This window comes from Ornithorhynchus anatinus, chromosome 2 (assembly GCF_004115215.2).
Source record: "Ornithorhynchus anatinus isolate Pmale09 chromosome 2, mOrnAna1.pri.v4, whole genome shotgun sequence".
Classification (NCBI taxonomy): domain Eukaryota; kingdom Metazoa; phylum Chordata; class Mammalia; order Monotremata; family Ornithorhynchidae; genus Ornithorhynchus; species Ornithorhynchus anatinus.
Window position 1 is genome coordinate 68002205 of NC_041729.1, and position 21956 is coordinate 68024160.

Consider the following 21956-nt stretch of genomic DNA (forward strand, 5'->3'; position numbering starts at 1 on the left):
TATAATTGGAATGGGCCACGTTTTTAAATTTTGTATCGTACTAGATTGTAAGCTCCTTGGTGGTAGAGTGACTACCGACTCTGACAAAATAAGTCTCTAGACTGTGAGCTTGTTGCCGTCAGGGATTGTTGCTCTTTTTTGCTGTATTGTACTTTCCCAAATGCTTAATACAGTGCTCTGGATACAGTAAGCACTCAAATAATACAACAGATTGACTGAAAAGAAGCAGCATGGCCTAGTGGAAAGAGTACAGGCCTGAAGTCAAAGAACCTGGGTTCTAATCCTGGCTCCACCATGAACCTGCTCTGTGACCTTGAGCAAATAACTAAACTTTTATGTGCCTCAGTCCCCCTATCTGCAAAATGAGGGTTCCGACTATTTAGACTCTGAGCCCCATGTGGGATCGATTATTTTGTAACTACCCCAGTGCTTAGCACAGTTTTATGCTACATGGTATATGCTTAAAAAATACAATTACTATTGCACTCTCCTAAGTGTTTAGTACAGTGCTCTCCACACAGTCGGCATTCAATGAATACCATTGATTCTCTGCCTCTCCTTAGGTCAAAAACAGTACACTGCAGACCATGAAAGCTCCCTGTCTCCTATTGAATTGAATCCCTCTTCCCGTTTTTATTTTTCCACTTCAAACACAATTTACAACCATGATATGAACATGTATTACATTCACCAAACCACTGGGAATGACATCTATGGTGTTTTCTTCTTTCCAACAGCTGGCTGTCCTGACTCTTTGATTAAAGAGCTTCATCACTTCAGAATTCTCGGAGAAGAACAGGTGAGTTAACATCTCCAAGGCGGCGCCATCATGTCATGAAAGATAGACGCTAATGAGACAGTTTCATCGTCCTCCAGGGAAGCGGTGTGTCTCTCATGACCCCCGATGCCCCAAAATAGGGAAGGAAAACACACAGGAGATACGTGTGAGATTATTTTTTCATTCTATCCATCAGCCTTGACAGGTTATTAATTGGTACATCTGCTATCTGCCACAGCTTTTCAACTTGGGACTCCAGCAGTAAACAGGCGCAGTACAGTGGCAGAGAGGCAAGCAAGAAAATCCAAAGCAGGAAAATGCCCATGGGATTGCTAGTCACAGCCATATCTAATTTGGCTTATTCTTTTTCAGAATTCCATGGTTCTCCCACAATTTAAAAAAAAAAACTAACAAGAAAAAAAGAAAATTGTAGATGTAGAGTGTGTGTGTTTGCACACAAAGAGCCACATTGAAATGATAAAACCTCTCCATCTATTTCCTTTCAGGGAAAACCTATATCACAGTTTGTATAAAGGAGTAGGAGTGTGTGTTTGTGTGTTTGTGTACTTTCACAGTGAAATTCTGGAATGAAATCAACTTCCTAGCATAGAAGCTATGCTCACTTAGTCGCGGCATGGAAGGAGAGCGAACAACAGTAAGAGTCCTAAATAATTACTATATAGAAAAAAGGTCCTAAATAATTGCTGAAATTGCCATAATCTCACATGGAGAAATGGAAAGCAAGGGCAGCAGTAGAAATGTTTTAAGGCCTCAGTAAAACAAATCCTCAGACGAAGCCTCAATCCCCTTGTGAACACAGAACTTATATTCATTTATTCATTCAATTGTATTTATTGAGCACGTACTGTGTGCAGAGCACTTCACTGAGAGCTTGGAAAGTACAATAAAGATAGAAAATCCCTGCCCTCAACGGGCTTCCAATCTAGAGATGGGCTTACAGTCTATAGTCTCAACACCTATCTATAAATTATATAATATACATTATTTATATTGCTGTCGGTCTCCCCCTCTAGACTGTAAATTCATTGTGGGCAGGGAACTGTACTCCCCCAAGCGTACTCCCCCCTACTACTGCACTGTGCACACAGGAAGTGCTCAATAAATACCATTGATGATGATGATGAGGATGATTCCCCAAAAGCTGAGAGTCAGCTGTTTACAGAAGATAGACCAGCGGAGTGTATTGCTTTCAAGAGGATGGCTGAGTGGTCTAAGGTGCTGCATTCAGGTCGCAGTCTCCTCTGGTGGCCTGGGTTCAAATGCTAATGCCAGCATGTTATTAAGCACTTAGTACAGTGCTCTGCACAGAGTAAGCGCTCAATAAATATGATTGAATGAAAGACAAGAATGGCTCTTTATGAGCAAAAGCTTTGTAAGGACAGTCCATGGGCAGCAGGATGACAGAAGCCAAAAAATCAGAAATAGGGCACCTTGAGACAGAAGAACATAGAATAGAGAGGTCAGGACCTGTGCGTCACAAGCTAGTTAGGGCTTTTCTGGATGTCAGTCGTGGCTCTTGAGCTTAGGCCATCACTCTGAGGGTGGACTGAAGGGTCCTAAGAGGTTGAGGCGATCATCTACTCCCTCACTGCTTTCTGGGAAGTGAGTAGCTTGCCAGTCCCCATCTCATTGCTTGGCCTAGTGGATAGAGCACAGGCCTGGGAGTCAGAAGTTATGATTCTAATCCCATTTCTGCCCTTTGTCTGCTCTGTGACTTTGGGCAAGTCTCTTCATTTATCTGAGCCTCAGTTACCTCATCTGTAACATGCAGATTGAGACTGCGAGCCCCATGTGGGACAGGAACTGTGTCCAACCTGATAAACTTGTGTCTACCCCAGTGCTTAATACAGTGCCTGGCATGTAGGAAGCACTTAACAGATACCATAATTATTACTATTATTATTATTGTTATTATTATTATTAATAATAAGCCCAGAGGGATGGCAGCGGTGGCACAGGAAGAGAAGGAGGAGGAGGAGAAGTTGGCGATATGAGTGGGAAGCAGTAACAGCTGGCCAGTGCTTTGCCATTTGTACACCACCCCTCACCCCTCCCGAATGACTGAAGAGCAAGTTTATTCTGGGTAGTAATAATAATTATGGTACTTGTTAAACACTTACTATGTGTGAAGCACTGAACTAAGTGCTGGGGTAGGTGCAGGTTAATCAGAGACACAGTCCCTGTCCCACATGGGGCTCACAGTTTAATCCCATTTGACAGATGAGGGATCTGAAGCCCAGATGACTTCAGTGACTTGCCCAAGATTACCTAGCAGACATGGCAGAGTCAGGATTAGAACCCAGGTCCTTCTTTCTCAAAGTCCTGTGCTCTATCCACTGAACCATGCTTCTTCTGGGGAAATCTACTCTGAATTCTTAACAAGATATCAGAGGCCTTAAAATACCGAAAGTAAGGTTTGGAAGTTGATCAATTTCAAGAACTAATCTCTTTCACTATCAATCAGTGATACTTTTTAAGTGCTTACTCTGTGCAGCGCTCTGTGCTAAGCACTTGGGACAGTGCAATGCATTAGATTTAGTAGATACGTTCCCTGCCCATATTGAGCTCACTGCTACAACTCACAGTAACAATTGTGGAAATCGTTAAGCGCTTACCAAATAATCAGATCAGACATAATCTCTGCCCTACATGCAGCTCACCTTCTAGGAGACATGGAGAACAGATATTGCAGCCTCACTTTACAAATGAGAAAAATGAGGCCCAGAAAATTCATATCTGTGTTCTAGGTCACCTAGGAGGCAGATGACCGAACTGGGGTAGAACCCAGGTTCTTTGACTTGCAGGCTTGTGCTCTTTCCACTGGACCACACTGCTTCTTACTAGGCCTATTAGTGTTGGAATTGCCAACTGGAACCGAACCCCAACTTACGGGCATTAACAGAGATCCCTTAGGCTTTCTTCATTTTGGAATGATTCATTTTTACCCATCTGACCCCCCTGAATCCTCCTTCGCGATGTCTTTCCCTCTCTATCTCAGTACTGAAAAGGAGCAGAACAGGAGAACCATCTTTGGTCTCATTTGGTTCTTGATTTTTCATTTTCAAAGTGATTTCGTTTAGCGTTTGTCTATATTGATACGTGTTATAAAGAACCTTTGTTCCCCAAATGCCAACCACTTTGTAAACATTTTGTGAGTTGGCATTTAATCTCCACTTTTCAGGAAAGATGGGAAGGAAATAGTCCCGTTCTCACACCTGTTTCAAACTTGCAACTCCCTCCTTGAAACCCAGTCCCCATGCCTCCCCCATCCCTACTGACTAATGATCTTCCAACCTATTTCATCAAAATAATTGAAACTATCAGGCGTGAGCTCCCTAAATCCTACCATGCATGATGTAATGGTTAGCACACAGGCCTGGGTGTCAGAAGGTCATAGGTTCTAATCCTGGCTCCACCACTCATCTGCTGTGTGACCTTGGGCAAGTCACTTAACTTCTCTGGGAACTCAGATACCTCATCTGTAAAATTGGGATTAAGACTTTGATTTCCACCTGGGATAAACTGATAACCTTATATCTCCCCCAGCACTTATAACAGTGCTTGGCACACAGTAAGTGCTGAACAAATATCATTATTATCAGCGCTTAGAAAGCACATAGTAAGTGCTTAAATACCATAATCATCATTCTCATCAGTATTTCAAGAGATGGTTTCCCCTCTTTTCTTAAAATATACCCTGTCCATCTGCTCCTCACACCCATTCCTTTGCACCATATTGAAACATTTACTCCCTCCCTTCTTCCCGCTCTGAGCGTCATTGTCAGCAGCTCACTTTCCAGTGGCTTCTTTCCCCCTGCTTATAAATATGTATCCCCTATAAAAAAAAACCCTCCCTTGACCCCACAGATCCCTACAGTTATCGTGCCACCTTCTTCCTTCCGTGCCTTTCCAGAGTCCTCCGGGGAGTTATTTACACCCACTGCCTCTACTTTCTCCTCCAGTTCTCTCTGTGATCTCCTGAAATGTGGCTTTTGCCCCCTTTACTCCATGGAAAAGGCTCTTTCTAAGATCATTAGGGACCTCCTTGCCAAATCCAATGGGTTCTTCTCCACTGTAATCCTTCTAGACCTCTAAACCACTTTTGATACTGTGGACCTTCTCCTAGAAACATTATCCCACCTTGGTTTCACTGACACTGTCCTTTCCTGGTTCTCCTCCAGTCTCTCTGAACACTCCTCAATATCCATCACCCCGTCATCTGTCTCCCACCCCTTAACTCTGGCAATTTCTTAGGGCTGAGTCCTGGATCTCCTCCTAATTTCCATCTACACACTCTCCCTTGGAGAACCCATTCACTTCCATGGCTTTAACAACCATCTCTGCCTGGATGATTCCCAGATCTTCATCTCCAGCCCTGATCTCTCTCCTTCTCTGCAGCATTCGTACTTGGATGTCCTGCCCATGTCCCAAGCTTAGCATGTCTAAAAGAGAACTCTTTATCTTCCCACAAAAACCCTGTCCTCCCCAAGACATTTCTGTAACTACAGATAACAGCACCATCCTTCTTGTATCACAAGCCCTTAACCTTGGCATTATTACTAATCACTCCCACTGAACTCACATATTCAGTCTGGCACCAAATCCTGTCAGTTCTAGCTCCATAACATTTGTAGAATTCCACCCTTCCTCTCCATCCAAACTCTTGCAATGCTGATTCATTCATCCATTCAATTGTATTTATTGAGCGCTTACTGTGTGCAGAGCACTGTACTAAGCACTTGGGGAGTACAATTCGGCAACAAATAGAGATAATCCCTGCCCACAGCAGGCTCACAGTCTACAAGGGGGGAGACAGACATCAAAACAAGTAAACAGGCATAGTAGCATCATTATAAATAAATAGAATTACATATATATACACATCATTAATAAAAATAAATGGAATTATAATTATAAATATGTACATGTATTCACAAGTGGGGCGGGGAGGGGGGTAGACCAAAGGGAGGGATTTGGGGTGATGAGAAGGGGAGGGGGAGCAGAGGAAAAGGGGGGTTTAGTCTGGGAAAACCTCTCATATCGCACCTTCATTATGCATCAGTCTTTTTGCTGTCCTCCCTACCTCCTGTCTCTCCCCTTTCCAGTCTATATTTCACTCTGCTGCCAGAAATGTTTTAGTAAAAAAAACTCAGTCCACATCTTCCCCCCTTCACAAAAGTCTCTAACCCCTTCCCATTGGCTTTAAGGCACTCATTCAGTGGAAAGAGCACAGGCTTTGGAGTCAGAGGTCACGGGTTCAAATTCCGCCTCTGCCACTTGTCAGCTGTGTGACTGTGGGCAAGTCACTTAACTTCTCTGTGCCTCAGTTACCTCATATGTAAAATGGGGATTAAGACTGTGAGCCCCATGTGGGACAACCTGATTCCCCTGTGTCTACCTCAGCGCTTAGAACAGTGATCTGCACATAGTAAGCACTTAACAAAATGCCAACATCACCTCCTCTCCTCCCTCACTGGTCTACTGCAGCCCATTTGCACACTCCATTCCTCCAATGCCGACCTACTCGCTGTACCTCACTTTCATCTGTGTCTTCACCAGCCCTTTGCCCACATCCCCCCTGGGGCCTAGAACTCCCTCCCCACTTCACAGTCAACAGCCCTCCACTTTCCCCACCTTCAAAACCCTCCTAAAATCACTTCTCCTCCAAGAGGTCTTCCCTACCTGTTCTCCCTTCTGCTTTGCCCATGCACTTGGATCTGTACCCCTTAACCCCTTGGCTTTTTACCCCGCCCCACAGCACTTACATTCGTATCTCTCTGTAATCAATCTCCCACCCTGTTCTGTAAACTCCTTTTGGGCAAGGACTGTGTCTGCCAATTCTATTTTACTGTATTCTCCCAGATACATAGTACAGTTTCTGCACACAGCAATTCCTCAATAAGTACCATTCATTCAATGATTGACTGAGACCCAACCCTTGTCACATGCACTTCTATGGCCTGTTCCCTCGAACACTCTCCCACCCCCCAAACACACACACTCACACACACACACACACGCACACACACACACACACACACACACATATATCCTATTGCTCTCCTATTATTGTGTTCATCTTCTGTTTGGCCCTCTCTCCCCTCATGAAGATTCTTCCTTGGAGGTTTGCATAAATATGCTTCACTCCCATCCAAGCCACCTTTCAAAAATCTACCCAACTCTCCCCTGCACTGCTTCAAAGGCCAGCTTGATTCTCACCTTTCTCATCTCCCTGTGCCATTGCTAATTTATCTGGACACCATCCAGGGCTTAACTTGCACAGCAATCATTGCCAGGAAATTCTGGTCCAAACATTTGTGAGGAAAGGAAAGAGGAAAGAAAGGTCAAAAGAAGTTGAGGTGTTTAAAGAACAGAAGCCCCTCATTATTGCTCCTCGACTGTCCTAACTGGCTTCCAGCAACTTCTTGCTTCTTTTGAACTCCATCAGGATTTTCCCAATATTCTCATAGGCCAGTCTGGTCTCTCCTGCCATCATCAAGGCCATTCATTTGGCTTGGAGCATCACAGGAGGGGAGAGTTTGGGGTGATCAGTTGTGGCCAGGGAATGTGTCTACCAACTTTGCTGTGTTGTACTCTCCCAAGTGCTTAGCACATTGTTCTGTAAACGGTAAGTGCTTAGGAAATACCATTGATGATTGATGGTGAAGGTTCTCGATTGCTTGGAGCAGAACTAATAGCCCAAAGAGATTGGGAGAGTAACAGAGAGAAGCCATATTTCTGACCCTTATGTGCTAATTTTAAATTCTATCCTTCCCCGGGAATTTTAGAAGAGTGGGAGATTTCAAGATTTGCTTTTCCCAATTTTTGTTCACAAAATCCTTCTATGGAAATGCAATATGTGGGGAAAGAAAATCATGGTTAAGCACTGATCCTGCTTTGAAAAAGATGAGCCACTTTGAGAATTCCCATTGCCCAGGTCTCCAGTGGCCTGTGAAAGGCAGAAGGCTTGGATTTCCACTATTTCCTTTCCTGTGGAGCAATGCTATGTGTCCCAGCACGGGAGGAGAAATAAAAAAGGCAAATTGGCCTCGACCTCCTTTACATAATGTTTTCCTGCCATTAGAAACTGTGATACTGAGTGTGTTCTATTGTAGGGTGTGTGTGTGTGTGTGTGTGTGTGTGTGTGTGAGAGAGAGAGAGAGAGAGAGAAAGAGAAAGAGAGAGAGAGAGAGAGAGAGGCACTGGATATGGACAGAGTTGGCCCCTGAAATTTTGCCTGTTACCACAATTGAGTTTCTAGCTTCCCCACCACCACCCCTTGCAGTTTGATTTCTGCTGTTATAATGTTTCATTCCCTCCCCAGGCCCCTGAGAGTGAAATGGATAAGGTCCAGTTCTCTATCTTATCACTTCACTTCATAGGTACATGACAGATGTTCAGGACTGGAAAGAAAGATTTATTACCTGAGGAACAGACGAAAACAGAAACAATAGAAGAGTCATAGTCTCCAGAAACAGTCTTTTTCCCTTCAGGCCACCTATCCCTGCAGCTAAAGGAAAATGAGTTTACGATTAATGATATTATAAGCAGCTTTAAAGGATTTTTAATAGATGCAGCAAATACAGCCTTCTCCAAATAGCAAAGGGAAGTAATTTAATCGTACATCAATGCTCATCTGCAGAGCGCCCTTAATGCTTAGCCCTAATACTCTGAAAGAGCAATAGCGGCAATAAATTTGTGTCTGATTTGTTTCTGATGTTTGATTGGGGAAGTGTGGAGGAGGATGGGGAAAGAGAGAAGTTTCTTCAGATTGGTGAAACCGGAATGAATTTGTGGGTATTTATGAGCAAAACCAAAGCTGAGACTGAGGGAAGAAAAGCAATCTAAGAAAGAGCCAAAGCAGCTGCTGTATCTGAGTGCCCCCAACTGGTCAAAATAGAGAACATGGAGAGACGGCTAGGCAGTGGTGACCAAAAAGCAACCTTTTTCGGTGAAGGTTGAGAAAACTCTCCTGTACTGGGTCCTTCTACTCTGTGTTTTGCAGATTTACTTTGACTCCTCACAGAACCTTATTTTTTAGTGATTGTGCCAGGCACTGTACTAAGTGCTGGCATAAATACAAGACAATCAGGTTGGACACAGCCCCTGCCCCACATGGGGCTCACAGCCTTTATTTCCGCATCACAGATGCAGTAACTGAGCCAAAGAGAAGTTCATTCATTCATTCATTCATTCATTCATTCATTCGTATTTATTGAGCACTTACTGTGTGCAGAGCACTGTACTAAGCGCTTGGAAAGTACAATTCGGCAAGAGATAAAGACAATCACTCCCCAACAATGGGCTCACAGTCTAGAAGGCGGAGGCAGACAACAAAACAAAACAAGTAGGCAGGCATCAATACCATCAAAATAGATAAATAGAATTATAGATATATACACATCATTAATAAAATAAATAGGGTGATAACTATGTGTACACAAGTCCTGTGGAGAGGGGAAGGGGGTAGAGCAGAGGGGGGAGTAGGGGCGATGGAGAGAGGAGGAGGAGCAGAGGAAAAGGGGGCGCCCAATCTGGGATGGCCTCCTGGAGGAGGTGAGCTCTCAGTAGGGCTTTGAAGAGGGAAAGAGAGCTAGTTTGGTGGATGTGAGGAGGGAGGGCATTCCAGGCCTGAGGTCGGACATGGGCAAGGGGTCAATGGGGGGACAGGTGAGAACGAGGCACAGTGAGATTAGCGGCAGAGGAGCCGAGTGTGCGGGCTGAGCTGTCGAAGGAGAGAAGTGAGGTGAAGTAGGAGGGGACAAGTCGATGGAGAGCTTTGAAGCCAATAGTGAGGAGGTTTTGCTTCATTTAAAAGTTGATAGGCAATCACTAGATATTTTTGAGGAAGGGAGTGACACGCCCAGAGCTTTTCTGTAGAAAGATAATCCAAGCAGCAGAGTGAAGTACAGATTGAAGTGGGGAGAGACAGGAGGTGGGAGATCAGAAAGGAGGCCGATGCAGTAATCCAGTCGAGATGTGGTGAGAGATTGTACCAGCAAGGTAGTTTAGATGGAGAGGAAAGGGCAGATTTTGGAGATGTTGTGAGACTAGCAGGTTTTGGTAACAGATTATGTGTACGGTGAATGAGAGAGCAGAGTCCACCACGGTTGCGGGCTTGTGAGACGGGAAGGATGGTAGTGCCGTTCTCAGTGACAGGAAAGTCAGGGAGAGGACAGGGTTTGGGAGGGAAGATAAAGACCTCAGTCTTGGACATGTTGAGGTTTAGGTGGCGGGTGGACGTCCTGCTGGAGATATTCTGAAGGCAAGAGGAGATATGAGCCTGGAGGGAGGAAGAGAGAACAGGGGAAGAGATGTAGATTTGGATGTCATCTGCATAGAGATGATAGTTGAAGCCATGGGAGCGAATGAGTTCACCAAGGGTGTGAGTATCGATGGAAAACAGAAGAAGACCAGGAACTGACCCTTGAGGAACCCCTATAGTTAGTGGATGGGAGGGAGAGGAGGAGTCCACCAACTAGAACGAGAGTGAACGGCCAGAGAGATGAGGAGAACCAGGAGAGGACAGAGTCCGTGAAGCCAAAGTTGGATAATGTGTCGAGGAGAAGGGGATGGTGAACAGTGTCAAAGACAGCTGAGAGGTCAAGGAGGATTAGGATAGAGTAGGAGCCATTGGATTTGGCAAGAAGGAAGTCATTGGTGACCTTTGAGAGGGCAGTTTCAGTGGAACGGAGGGGACAGAAGCCAAATTGGAGGAGGTCGAGGAGAGAATTGGAGGAGGGGAATTCAAAGCAGCGAGTGTAGATGACTTGCTCTAGGAGTTTGGAAAGGAAAGGTAGGAGGGAGATAGGGTGATAACTGGAAGGGGAAGTGGGGTCGAGAGAGGGTTTTTTTAGGATGGGGGAGATGTAGACATGTTTGAAGGCAGAGAGGAAGAAGCTATTGGAGAGTGAGTGGTTGAAGGTGTAAGTTAAGGAGGGTAGGAGGGAAGGGGTGAGAGTTTTTATAACGTGAGAGGGAACGGGGTCCGAAGCACAAAAGTTACTTGCACAAAGAAGCACAGCAGACAAGTGGCAGAGCCGGAATCCAGGTCCTTCTGACTCCCAGGCCCATGCTCTATCCACTAGCCCATGTTGCTAAATCTCTTTATCTCAGTTGCCTGATTTTCTTAGATTTTGAGCATCTCCTAACACATCCCAGCACATCTTTCTACATCTCCCAGTCTTTCCCAGTGCTTTGTACAGTGCTTTGCACATGGTAGGTGCTTAATGAGACCATGCCAGCCACGAGAAGCAGTGTGGCTTAGTGGATAAAGCACAGTCCTGGGAGTTAGAAGGACCCAAGTTCTAATATTTGGCTCCTCCACTGGTATGCTGTATGGCCTCGGACAAGGCACTAAATTTCGTGTGCCTCAGTTCCTTCATTTGCAAAACAGTGATTCAATTCCTATCTTCCCTCCTACTTAACTGTGAGCCCCATGTGGACCCTGCTGATCTTGTATCTGATCTTGTAGCTTAGTACAGAGCTTGCCACATAGCGCTTAGCAAATACCACAATTATAAATTACTATAAATGCTACTCAGGAAGTACTAATTGTACTTATTAAGGCAAGACCTAAACACATAGTGAGCATTTTAAAAATTGTTTTGCCTTATGCGGTCGAGTTGTCTCCGACCCATAGCGATGCCATGGGCACATCTCTTCCAGTATGCCCTACCTCCATCTGCACTCATTCTGGTAGTGGATCCATAGAGTTTTCTTAGTAACAATACAGAAGTGGTTTACCATTCCTCCTCCTACTAGTTTGAAAAAATCATTTCTTCCTTCTACACTGTAAGTCCTCTGTGGACAGGGATCGTGTCTACCAGGTCGATTATATTATACCCCCCCCCCCAAACACTAAGTACAGTGCAAAATAAGCAACAAGTGTCAATGATTGATTCAATCTTTTCTTAATGTGCAGATTCCTATTAAGCACTTAATACAGTGCTCTGCACACAGCACTCAATAAATGTGATTGAATGAATGAATGAATATTACCTAGCTCACCCCGTATTTCTCCCAAAGCTCATGATATAGATTCTTCCAATACAATGAGGGTTTTGGATGTCTTTTAATTTTTAAAATGCAGCAATTGCACCCTTAAGAGAATCAGTCCATCAGTGAAAATGTCAAAAAAGTTATACTTTTACAAAGATGATTCCCAAATCTACATCTCCAGCTCAAATCTCTCTCCCTCTCTGCAATCTTACATTTTCTCCTGCCTTCAAGATATGTCTACTTCGGTGTTCTGCCGACACTTCAAAATTGACATGTCCAAAACAGTACTCTTCATCTTCCCACCCAAACCCTGTCCTCTCCTTGATTTTCCCATCCCTGTAGACAGTACCACCATTCTTCCTGTCTCTCAATTCTGGAAACTTGATGTTATCCTATATTTATATCTCTCATTCAACCCACACATTCAATCTCTCACTAAATCCTGTTGGTTCAGCCTTCACAGCATCACTAAAATGTACCCTTTCCTCTCCATCCAAACTGCTATCACTTTAAACCAAGCACTTATCTTATTTTGCCTTGATTACTGCATCAGCCTCCCTGCTGACCTCCCTGCCTCCTTTCTCTCCCCACTCCAGTTCATTCTTCACTCTGCTGCTGGGATCTTTCTCCTACAAAACCATTCAGTCCGTATTTCCCACTCAAGAGCCTCCAGTGGTAGCCCATCCACTTCTGCATCAAACAGAAACTCCTCACCGTGGGCTTTAAAGCACTCAATCACCTTATCTGCTCCTACCTCACCTTCCACACACTTCACTCTTCTACTGGCAACTTACTCACTGTACCTCTAACTCATATATCTCACCACCAACCTCTCTGGCCTAAGATGTCCTCCCTCTTCATATTTGACAGTTACCCCATTTTCAGAGACTTATTGAAGACACATTTCCTCCAAGAGGCCTTCCCTGACTAAGCCCTCATTTCCTCTTTCCCACGCCCTTCTGCATCACCTTGATTTACTCACTTTATTCACCCCTCCCTCAGCCTCATGGCACTTGTGTACCTATCTATAATTTATTTGTTTAAATAAATGTCCATCTTCTCCTCTAGACTGTGAGCTCCTTGTAGGCAGGGAATGTGTCTATTGTTTAACTGTACTCTCCCAAGTGCTTAGTACAGTGCTCTGCACACAGTAACTGCTCAATAAATGTGACTGAATAAATGAAGGAATGCAAGAAAAGTGCCTAAGTGGGTAGATGACAGATAAAGGAAATCTTCCAAGAGGAGATTTGATTTTAGAAGTGCTTTGAAGATGGGAAGAATAGTGTTCTGTCATGTGAGAAGGGGGAGGCAGTTCCAGGGTGGAGGAAGGAGTTGGAGAGAAAGGGAAGGTTAAAGTCCAATGAGTAGGTTGGCATTGGAAGGGTGAAGTATGCAGAAGGCTGAGTCTTAGTTTGAGTCTTTAGCAATGAGGGGAGACGAGCTGATTGATAGCCTTAATGCTGATGGTGAAAAGTTCCTATTGCCTGTGGAGATGGATGGGCAGCCATTGGAGGTATCTGAAGAGTCAGGGCATGGGCATAGCATGATTTTTTAGAAAAATGGACACTTGCTTATGTAGCTTCACCGACTAATTTAACATTCTATATTCCAAATCACATTTTGAATCTCTCAAACTAACCCTTGCTCACCTTAACAATAATGTCAATAATAATAACAAAGGTTATAGTAATAATGTGATTGCTACTAATATAATTGTTGCACTTGAAGCAGCATGGCATAGTGGATAGAGTATGGGCCTGGGAGTCAGAAGGTCAGGGGTTTTAATCCCAGCTCCATCGGTTGTCTGCTGGGACAAGTCACTTCACTTCTCTGTGCCTCTGTTACCTCATATGTAAAATGGTGATTGAGACTGTGAGCCCTAGGTGGGACAGGAACTGTGTCCAACTGGTTTTGTTTGTATCCACCCTAGTACCTAGTTCAGTGCCTGGCACATAGTAAGTGCTTACCAAATACCATGATACTACTACTACTAATAATGATAATTATTATTATTATTACTTTGTGTCAAACATTGTCCTACACCCTGGGGTAGATGCAAGGTCATCAGGTTGGACACAGTTTCTGTCCCACATAGGGCTCACAGCCTATAGGGAAAGGAGAAAAGGTACCATGGGTACCAATGTGGAAATCAAGGCACAGAAAAATTAAGGTCATAGGGCAGGCAAGTGGCAGAGATGGGATTAGAATCTATTTTCTCTGAACCCAGGCCTGTGCTCGTTCCTTTAGACCAACCCAGCTTCCCAAGAATATTTTTGGCTACACTAATTTTTCCCAAAGGTGACCCTTTTTTTCCCAAAAAATACTGAGTCCTTCCAAGTGAGGGTTTTTTTCTTGTTTTGACTTTCAAAATAAATGTTTAGTGCTTTCTTCATTTTTTGTAAGCTGGGTGGCTTAGTGGGAAGACCCCAGGCTTGGGAGTCAGAGATCATGCGTTCTAATCCCAGCTCTGCCACTTGTCAGCTATGTGACTTTGGGCAAGTCACTTAACTTCTCTGTGCCTCAGTTATCTGAGATGTTCTTCCCCTTGACGCTGTTTATTGCCATTGTTCTCGTCTGTCTGTCTCCCCCGATTAGACTGTAAGCCCGTCAAACGGCAGGGACTGTCTCTATCTGTTGCCGACTTGTTCATCCCAGGCGCTTAGTACAGTGCTCTGCACATAGTAAGCGCTCAATAAATACTATTGAATGAATGAATGAATTATCTGTAAAATGGGGATGAAGACTGTGAGGCCCACGTGGGACAATCTGATCACCTTGTATCCCCCTCAGCGCTTAGAACAGTGCTTCACACACAGTAAGTGCTTAACAAGTACCATCATTATTATTATTATGAACAGAGGAACTAAAGAGCACTTTCCTACCCTTCCAGCAGCACTTGCTCTATCTTTTGTCCCATTTCTCTTCCCACTATGAATTAATGATATAGCAAAGCTGAAAGTCCTAGCCACACATCATGAAGCTCTGCCCTTAGCATCTCTAGTATTTTGACTTTTGGGGGGTGATCTTAAAGCTAACACTACTTCCATTTCTTCACATGCATTTTAGTGTGTCTCCCTCTCTAGACAGTAAGCAGCTTGAGGGTAGAGATTGTGTCTGCCAACTCTACCGTTCTCACCAATACTTACTGTTCTAAGCACTTGGAAGCGTACCAATGTCATATCTCCTCCAGGAGGCCTTCCCCGATTAAACCCTGCTTTCCCCAGTTTTCACTCCCTTCTGTGTCACCACTGCACTTGGTTCTGTGATCTTTGGGCAGTTGATATTTGCCTCACTTTCACTCCCAATCAGTAAATGACTCAATTAATCATATGTATTAAGTGCTTACCATGTGCAATATAAGAGTTGGTAGACATTCCCTTCCCACAAAGAGCTTACAGTCTAGAAGGGGAGACAGACAACAATATAAACAAATTAAGGATATGTACTTAAGTACACTGGGGCCGAGGGCGGGTCAAATAAAGGCAGCAAATCCAAGTGCAAGGGTGATGCAGAAGGAAGTCAGAGAAGACAAAATGAGGGTTTAGGGAAAGCCTCTTGGAGAAGATGTACCTTCATTGAGACTTTGCAGGTGGGAAGAGTGATAGGTTCTCAGATATGAAGGTAGAAGATTTTTTTTCAGGCCAGAGACAGAATGTGAGTAAGGGGTCAGTGCTGAGACAGATGAAACAGAGGTAGAGCGACAATTATGGAATTAGAGAACCTACAGAAATGAAGGGCTGCATATATCTCATGCCCACAAAATATGTGAATTGAGTCTTGGCACTATTTAATGTCACTATCTCCCAAAATATTTTTTTGCTTTATCCACCCACTTTCGAACAGTAGCCCATTAAAAACTACAAATCACCCATATATTCTTAGATTTTATTCAGATATCCATGTATCTGGCTAATGAAGTTTATCACATCAGTTAACGTGAAAATGATCTCCTATAAAGAAAACCTACACCAAAGAGCAGGCAATCTCAGTAAAATAGAAGTCTAGCAGAGACAGAAGGGACTCTGATTTCCAAATATTTCAGGGAAGTGTCCAAACAGTTTGGAATCGTGGAATGAATCAATTGAGACTGGAAATGAACATCTCAAATGAATGAGAAGCAGCATGGCCAAGTGGAAGGGGTATGGGGCGGGGAGTTAGAAGGACCTGCTCTGTCACTTGTCTGCTGTGTGACCTTGGGCAAGTCACTTAAATTCTCTGTGCCTCAGTATCTCCTCTGTAAAATGGAGATTATTACCGTGAATCCCATGTGGATATGGACTGTGTCCAACCTTATTAGCTTGTATCAATCCCAGCCTTTAGTACAGTTCCGGGAACATGAATTTGGGTTTTAACTTTCTTCTAGTTCCTGCATGCTAGAAATAATTTAACCCTTCAGGAGAATGACAACAGCCATATAATGGTTTTTGAAATAGATTGAAGATAGGCCTATCAGGAAGGGGAAAATGGAAGCCAAGAACTTGGAAGGTGTTGGAAAGTAATTGCAAGAACAGTGACTGAACTATTCTCAGTAAGGCAAGCATGCATATTAGCTTGGATTGGTGCTGAAAAGAAAGTAAGGCAGGTCTGAAAGAAGCTGTGCTTGGGAAAACCAATAATTTTAGTAACAATTTAACTAAGGTCCCCTCAGGTAGTATTATAATCCTAGAGGATCCATACATTCAGAATTTATCCTGAAGTACTGGTAAATGTTAAATCAAGCGGATAAAATGGTAAGGATTTTTATGGGATAAAATATTTTCAAACTTGAGTACAAAGTTCTAAATCTTATTTCCCAAGGACCAGCATCCTGAGCTCTCAGGGGAATGACCTCTCACCCTTCTTTTTCCTCAGGGAGGCCAGAAACATTGCATTGATAATAATAATTATAACTGGAATAATAATGATAATGATACATGTTAAGCACTTATTATATGCCAAGCACTGTTCTAAACACTAGGGTAGATATAAGTTAATCACTTTGGACACAATGCCTGCCCCACATTGGGATCACAGTCTTAATCCCTATTTTTTACAGATGAGGTAACTGAGGAGCAGAGAAGTTAAGGCTTTTGCCCAAGGTCACACAGTAGATATGGGGTGGAGTCGGGATTAGAACCCAGGCCCTTATGACTCCCAGACCTGTGCTCTACTCACTAAGCCAAACTGTTCAAGCGCAAACACTAGAGCAGGGTTGGTGTCTGTTTTTATCCATCATGAAGATCCTTTCTCATCTTGTAGTACACCCGTTACCAGCGGTATGGTGCTGAAGAGTATGTCCTGCAGATGGGTGGAGTTCTGTGCCCCAGCCCAGGATGTGGGGCAGGCCTGCTTCCTGATCCAGATGTGAGGAAGATACAGTGTGAGGAGACAAATGGACTGGGCTGTGGGGTAAGAACCTGCGTTGTCGGTCCGCTCCGTGGAGTTCCCCGGATGTCGGGCGGGAGTGTCTATAGTGTAAACCTTTCTAAAGGAATTTTTTTAAGGTATTTGTTAAAAAGTACATTGCCTAGCACATAGTAACTAAGTGCTGGGGTTGTCAGGTTGGACACAGCCCCTGTCCTGCATGGGGCTTCCAGTCTTAATCCTCATTTTACAGAAAAGGTAACTCAAGCACGAAGAAGTGAAGTGACTTGCCTGAAGTCACACAGCAGACAAGTGGCGAGGCTGGGATTAGAACCCAGATCCTTCTAACTCCTGGGCCTGTGAACTATCCACTAGGCCAAGCTGCTTCCAAGTTGGGAGGGAAAGTAGTTTTTTTTATGCTATTTGTTAAACCTTTACTGTGTGTCAAATACTGTTCTAAGCCCTGGAGTAGGTACAAGTTAATGTGGTTGGACACAGACCCTGTCTCTCATGGGGCTCACAGTTTAAGTAGGAGGGAGAAGAGGTATTTAATCTCTATTTTACAGTAGAGGAAACTGAGGCCCAGAGAAATTAAGTGACTTGCCTTAGGTCACACAGAAAGCAGTTGGCAGAAGCAGTATTAGAACCCAGGTCTTCTGATTGACTGGCCCATGGTCTTTTCACTAGGCCATGTTGCTTCAATGCTACAAGGCAGTTCCTCTCAATATTTGTGATTGAAAGGCATGGTTCCCCATCCTGACATACAGGCCTTATGGTGGATTCACTGTGAAGCTCTGTTGGAGAGCTACCCACTCTGCCTTACCGTCATCATTCCATGCCAGAGTCTACCCAGAGGCGCTCCCAAAATATTTTAAGCCCCCAAAGCTTTTCAGTTTGAAACACTTACCTCAGGAAAACTCGGTATCGTTTTCCTTTTTGGAAACTTAAAAGGCTTTGAAACTAGAGAATGCAGCACAGGCCTGGGAGTCAGAAGGCTCTGGTTCTAATCTCGGCTCCACCACTTGTCTGCTGTGGGACCTTGGACAAGTCACTTCACTCCTCTCAGCCTCAGTTACCTTATCTGTGAAATGGGGGTTAAAACTCTGAGCTCCATATGGGACATGGACTGTGTCCAATCTGATTAGTTTGTATGAACCCCAGCCCTTAGTAAAGTGCCTGGTGCATAGTAAGCGCCTAACAGATACCATTTTAAAAAAAGGAAACCAGGAGATTCAGTAGCTCGAAAAAGTTGAATGTGGTGCCAAAAATGAGAAATAAATACCGAGACTCACAGGACGTGGGTCGTCTTGGGATTCTTCCCCTAATTGGTTTTAGAAATGGCTGATCAAGGTAGTTGCAATGAGAATGTGTAAATGGCAAGCCCAAAGCCTTTAACTTTTTTTTTTCCAGCGCCCAGCTGAACTTGAGCAGGATCCAGCGTAAACTGTTTGTTATTGCATTAGAGCGTAGCTTTTAGTAGACAGGACTTTGAAAAGGCACAATATCTCAGTGATTGCTCAGTAGCATAGTTTGTGGGAGTTGCTTAAGAAATGAAATGAAGATTAACACAGAAAGCCTGGGGCTTTACAGTGCCATAAAAAATGGTTTTAAATAGAGAGAAGCAGAGCTAATGATGCCTTTTAGGGAAGCAAAATTAAAAAAAAATTGAAAACATTTGTGTTACGAGGACAAATCAGAGGTCCTAGCCAATGCTCATGGGCTGCTGAAAGCTAAAGAGAAGGGGGTGAAGAGAAATGCACTTCAAATACAAAAGGCTTTCAAAATTATAGGGTGAAATGACGAAAGAATGCTAATCACAAATATGTCTCTGTGGCTCCTGATAGGATTAAATTAAAAGTTGGTGGAAAAAACAGAAGGCAACTTTGTGGTGAATTCAGATGGAAACGTTGCTTGAAAACCAATGCTAAGCGAGTTTTGTCCCTCTTTTTCTCAGGGAAGCAAGGCATAATACTTAGACCCCCTCCATTCCTTAGGTTAGCATTGGTCAACCTTAGTTAAACTCAGTGGGGCATGTGAAACAGTGAAACAGTACTTTCTGGACACTCTTAGCTCCTGCAGGGCTGGAAAGAGAAAGAAAGGGAGGGGAGGCAATTGAGGAGGGCTGAGAAAGGAGAATGTCTTAAATGAAAAGAAATCCCTCTGGACTGAGTTTCATGATTGCATTCAAATGAAAGCAGGAGTGATCTTTGTGATCCCAAGAAATTATGAAATCAAGCCTATTTTTCTGCTCCAGTCATCGTCATTTAGCGAACAATTCACAGTGATTGTGCAGAGCGTAAGCAATCTGGGGAAAGCAATCAATTCAAAACCTATTGAATGTTTTCTTTTAATATGAGTTGGAAGCAGGGTGGGAAGCAGGGTGGTCCAGTGGAAAGAGCAGAGGCCTGACCATGGGTAAACCAGGGTTCTAATCCCGGCTTTGCCACGTCTGCTGTGTGACCTTGGGTAAGTCACTTGACATTTCTGTGCCTCAATTGCTTCATCTGTAAAATGATGATTAAGACTCTAAGTCCTATGTGGGTCAGGGATGTTGTCCAAACTGATTATCCTGTCTCTGTCCCAGCGCATAGTTCAGTCCCTGGAACAAAAGAAGTGCTTAACATATAGAATAAAAAAAATACTTAGAGTTGAATTGGGATTCTAGGGTTGTACCCCTTTCTCTGCCCACCTTAATTAGTGGGTCACGCCAATGAAGTGAACATTTAAAACTTTAACTTAATGCTATGGGCCAGAAACATTTCCAGCCTTTCTTTTCTAGTCCTCATCCCTGTTTTTCTGGTTTTACTCAAAGACTTGTAAAGACACTGCTGCTATGGTTCACTTTAAAGTACGGCTGCTTTCCCCTGTAAATCCTGTCACATGACCAAGATTCCCAAGGAGGCAATTCTGGAGAAGGTTTTGGCCAGGTGGAGAGTTTCTTCCTCTTTGAATCATCCCCGGAGTTAGGTGTTTAATCTAGAGTTCTGTGAAATGGAGAATCAACACCTTTCTGCAATATGGCTGCAGGGTTTATTTCCTTAGGAGAAGCCTAGTTGAGCTTGTTGCTGTCAGCTGATTTGGTAGTACTCCAAACTGAGGATTTGGAGGAAGAAGCAAAGAAAAGCCCTTCATTAATCTCATGAACCAAGCACAACTTGTCTTTGCCTCTAGGCTGTTGTGCCTCTCTTTAAGTGTGGAATAAGATTTCACTGATTCCATGCTGCCCCTCCCTTCTTTCAACCCCATATGAAGAGTAAATTTCTTCCAAAAGACCAATCTAGAAATCCAATATGCAGCACAGATAAGTCTCTCTTCCTCAGGCCTACAATTTGTTTGCCTACTTTTTCTATCTAGTTTGTGCTCTCTGGAATCAAGATGCTTTTATTTTATTAGGTTGCCCTAGAGGTTTTGCGCTCATGAGAGCCTGGTGAATGTTTAGGAAAGGAATAGCAAGGATACATTTTATTGGAATATTTATTTGGCTATTCAATTATTTATTCAGCTATTTCGACTTGATGCACACGCACCATTTCCTGTTATACTATCCTTCTTCATTCTCCTATATTTTAAACATTTTTTTGTCTGTCCACTCCATTTGGTTATAAAATCCTGCAGTAGTCTTTTGAAGTGTTTATTAGCGACCTTCACCTCAGCACGTGTTCAGTAGACACCATTGATGTTGATGAAGGATAAATTAAATGCCCAGATGATCCCCACACCTCAATAGTATAAACCATTGAGTTAAACCTTATATCCATGTGTGTATATATACAGACATAATTTCAAACATGCCCACGTCTCCCCCATCCGAAAAAAAACCCGCTCTTGACCCCGCTTCCCCCTCCAGTTATCGCCTTATCTCCCTACTACCCTTCCTTTCCAAAATCCTAGAACGAGTCGTCTACAATCGATGCTTAGAATTCCTTAACTCCCATTCTCTCCTAGACCCCCTCCAATCTGGCTTCCGTCCCCTCCGCTCTACCGAGACTGCTCTCTCTAAGGTCACCCGTGACCTCCTTCTTGCCAAATCCAATGTCTCCTACTCCATTCTAATCCTCCTTGACCTCTCTGCTGCCTTTGACACTGTCGACCATCCCCTCCTCCTCCATACCTTATCTCACCTTGGCTTCACGGACTTCGTCCTCTCCTGGTTCTCCTCTTACCTCTCTGGCCGGTCATTCTCGGTCTCCTTCGCTGGAGCCTCCTCCCCCTCCCATCCTTTAACTGTTGGAGTTCCTCAAAGGTCAGTTCTTGGCCCTCTTCTGTTCTCCATTTACACTCACTCCCTCGGTGAACTCATTCGCTCTCACGGCTTTGACTACCATCTCTACGCAGATGACATGCAGATCTACATCTCCGCCCCTGTCCTCTCCCCCTCCCTTCAGGCTCGCATCTCCTCCTGCCTCCGGGTCGTCTCCACCTGGATGTCGGCCCGCCACCTAAAACTCAACATGAGTAAGACTGAGCTCCTCATCTTCCCTCCCAAACCCGGTCCTCTCCCAGACTTCTCTATCACCGTGGATGGCACGACCATGCTTCCCGTCTCTCAGGCCCGCAATCTCGGTGTCATCCTTGACTCGTCTCTCTCGTTCACCCCACACATCCTATCCGTTACTGAGACCTGCCGGTTTCACCTCTACAATATCGCCAAGATCCGCCCTTTCCTCTCCACCCAAACGGCTACCTTACTGCTACAGGCTCTCGTTATATCCCGGCTAGACTACTGTGTCAGCCTTCTCTCTGACCTCCCTTCCTCCTCTCTCGCCCCGCTCCGGTCTATTCTTCACTCCGCTGCCCGGCTCATCTTCCTGCA

General features: G+C 44.1%; 1 protein-coding gene across 1 annotated transcript in view; it reads left to right on the forward strand.

Annotated features, from left to right (window-relative positions):
* Nucleotides 1–21956, forward strand: part of PRKN (parkin RBR E3 ubiquitin protein ligase) — a 1416888-nt gene that overhangs the window by 1186067 nt on the left and 208865 nt on the right. Inside the window, exons 8-9 of the mRNA XM_029058315.2 lie at nucleotides 738–799; nucleotides 17039–17188. Of these exons, the coding sequence (XP_028914148.1) occupies nucleotides 738–799; nucleotides 17039–17188 (212 nt within the window). The remainder of the gene's footprint in view (nucleotides 1–737; nucleotides 800–17038; nucleotides 17189–21956) is intronic.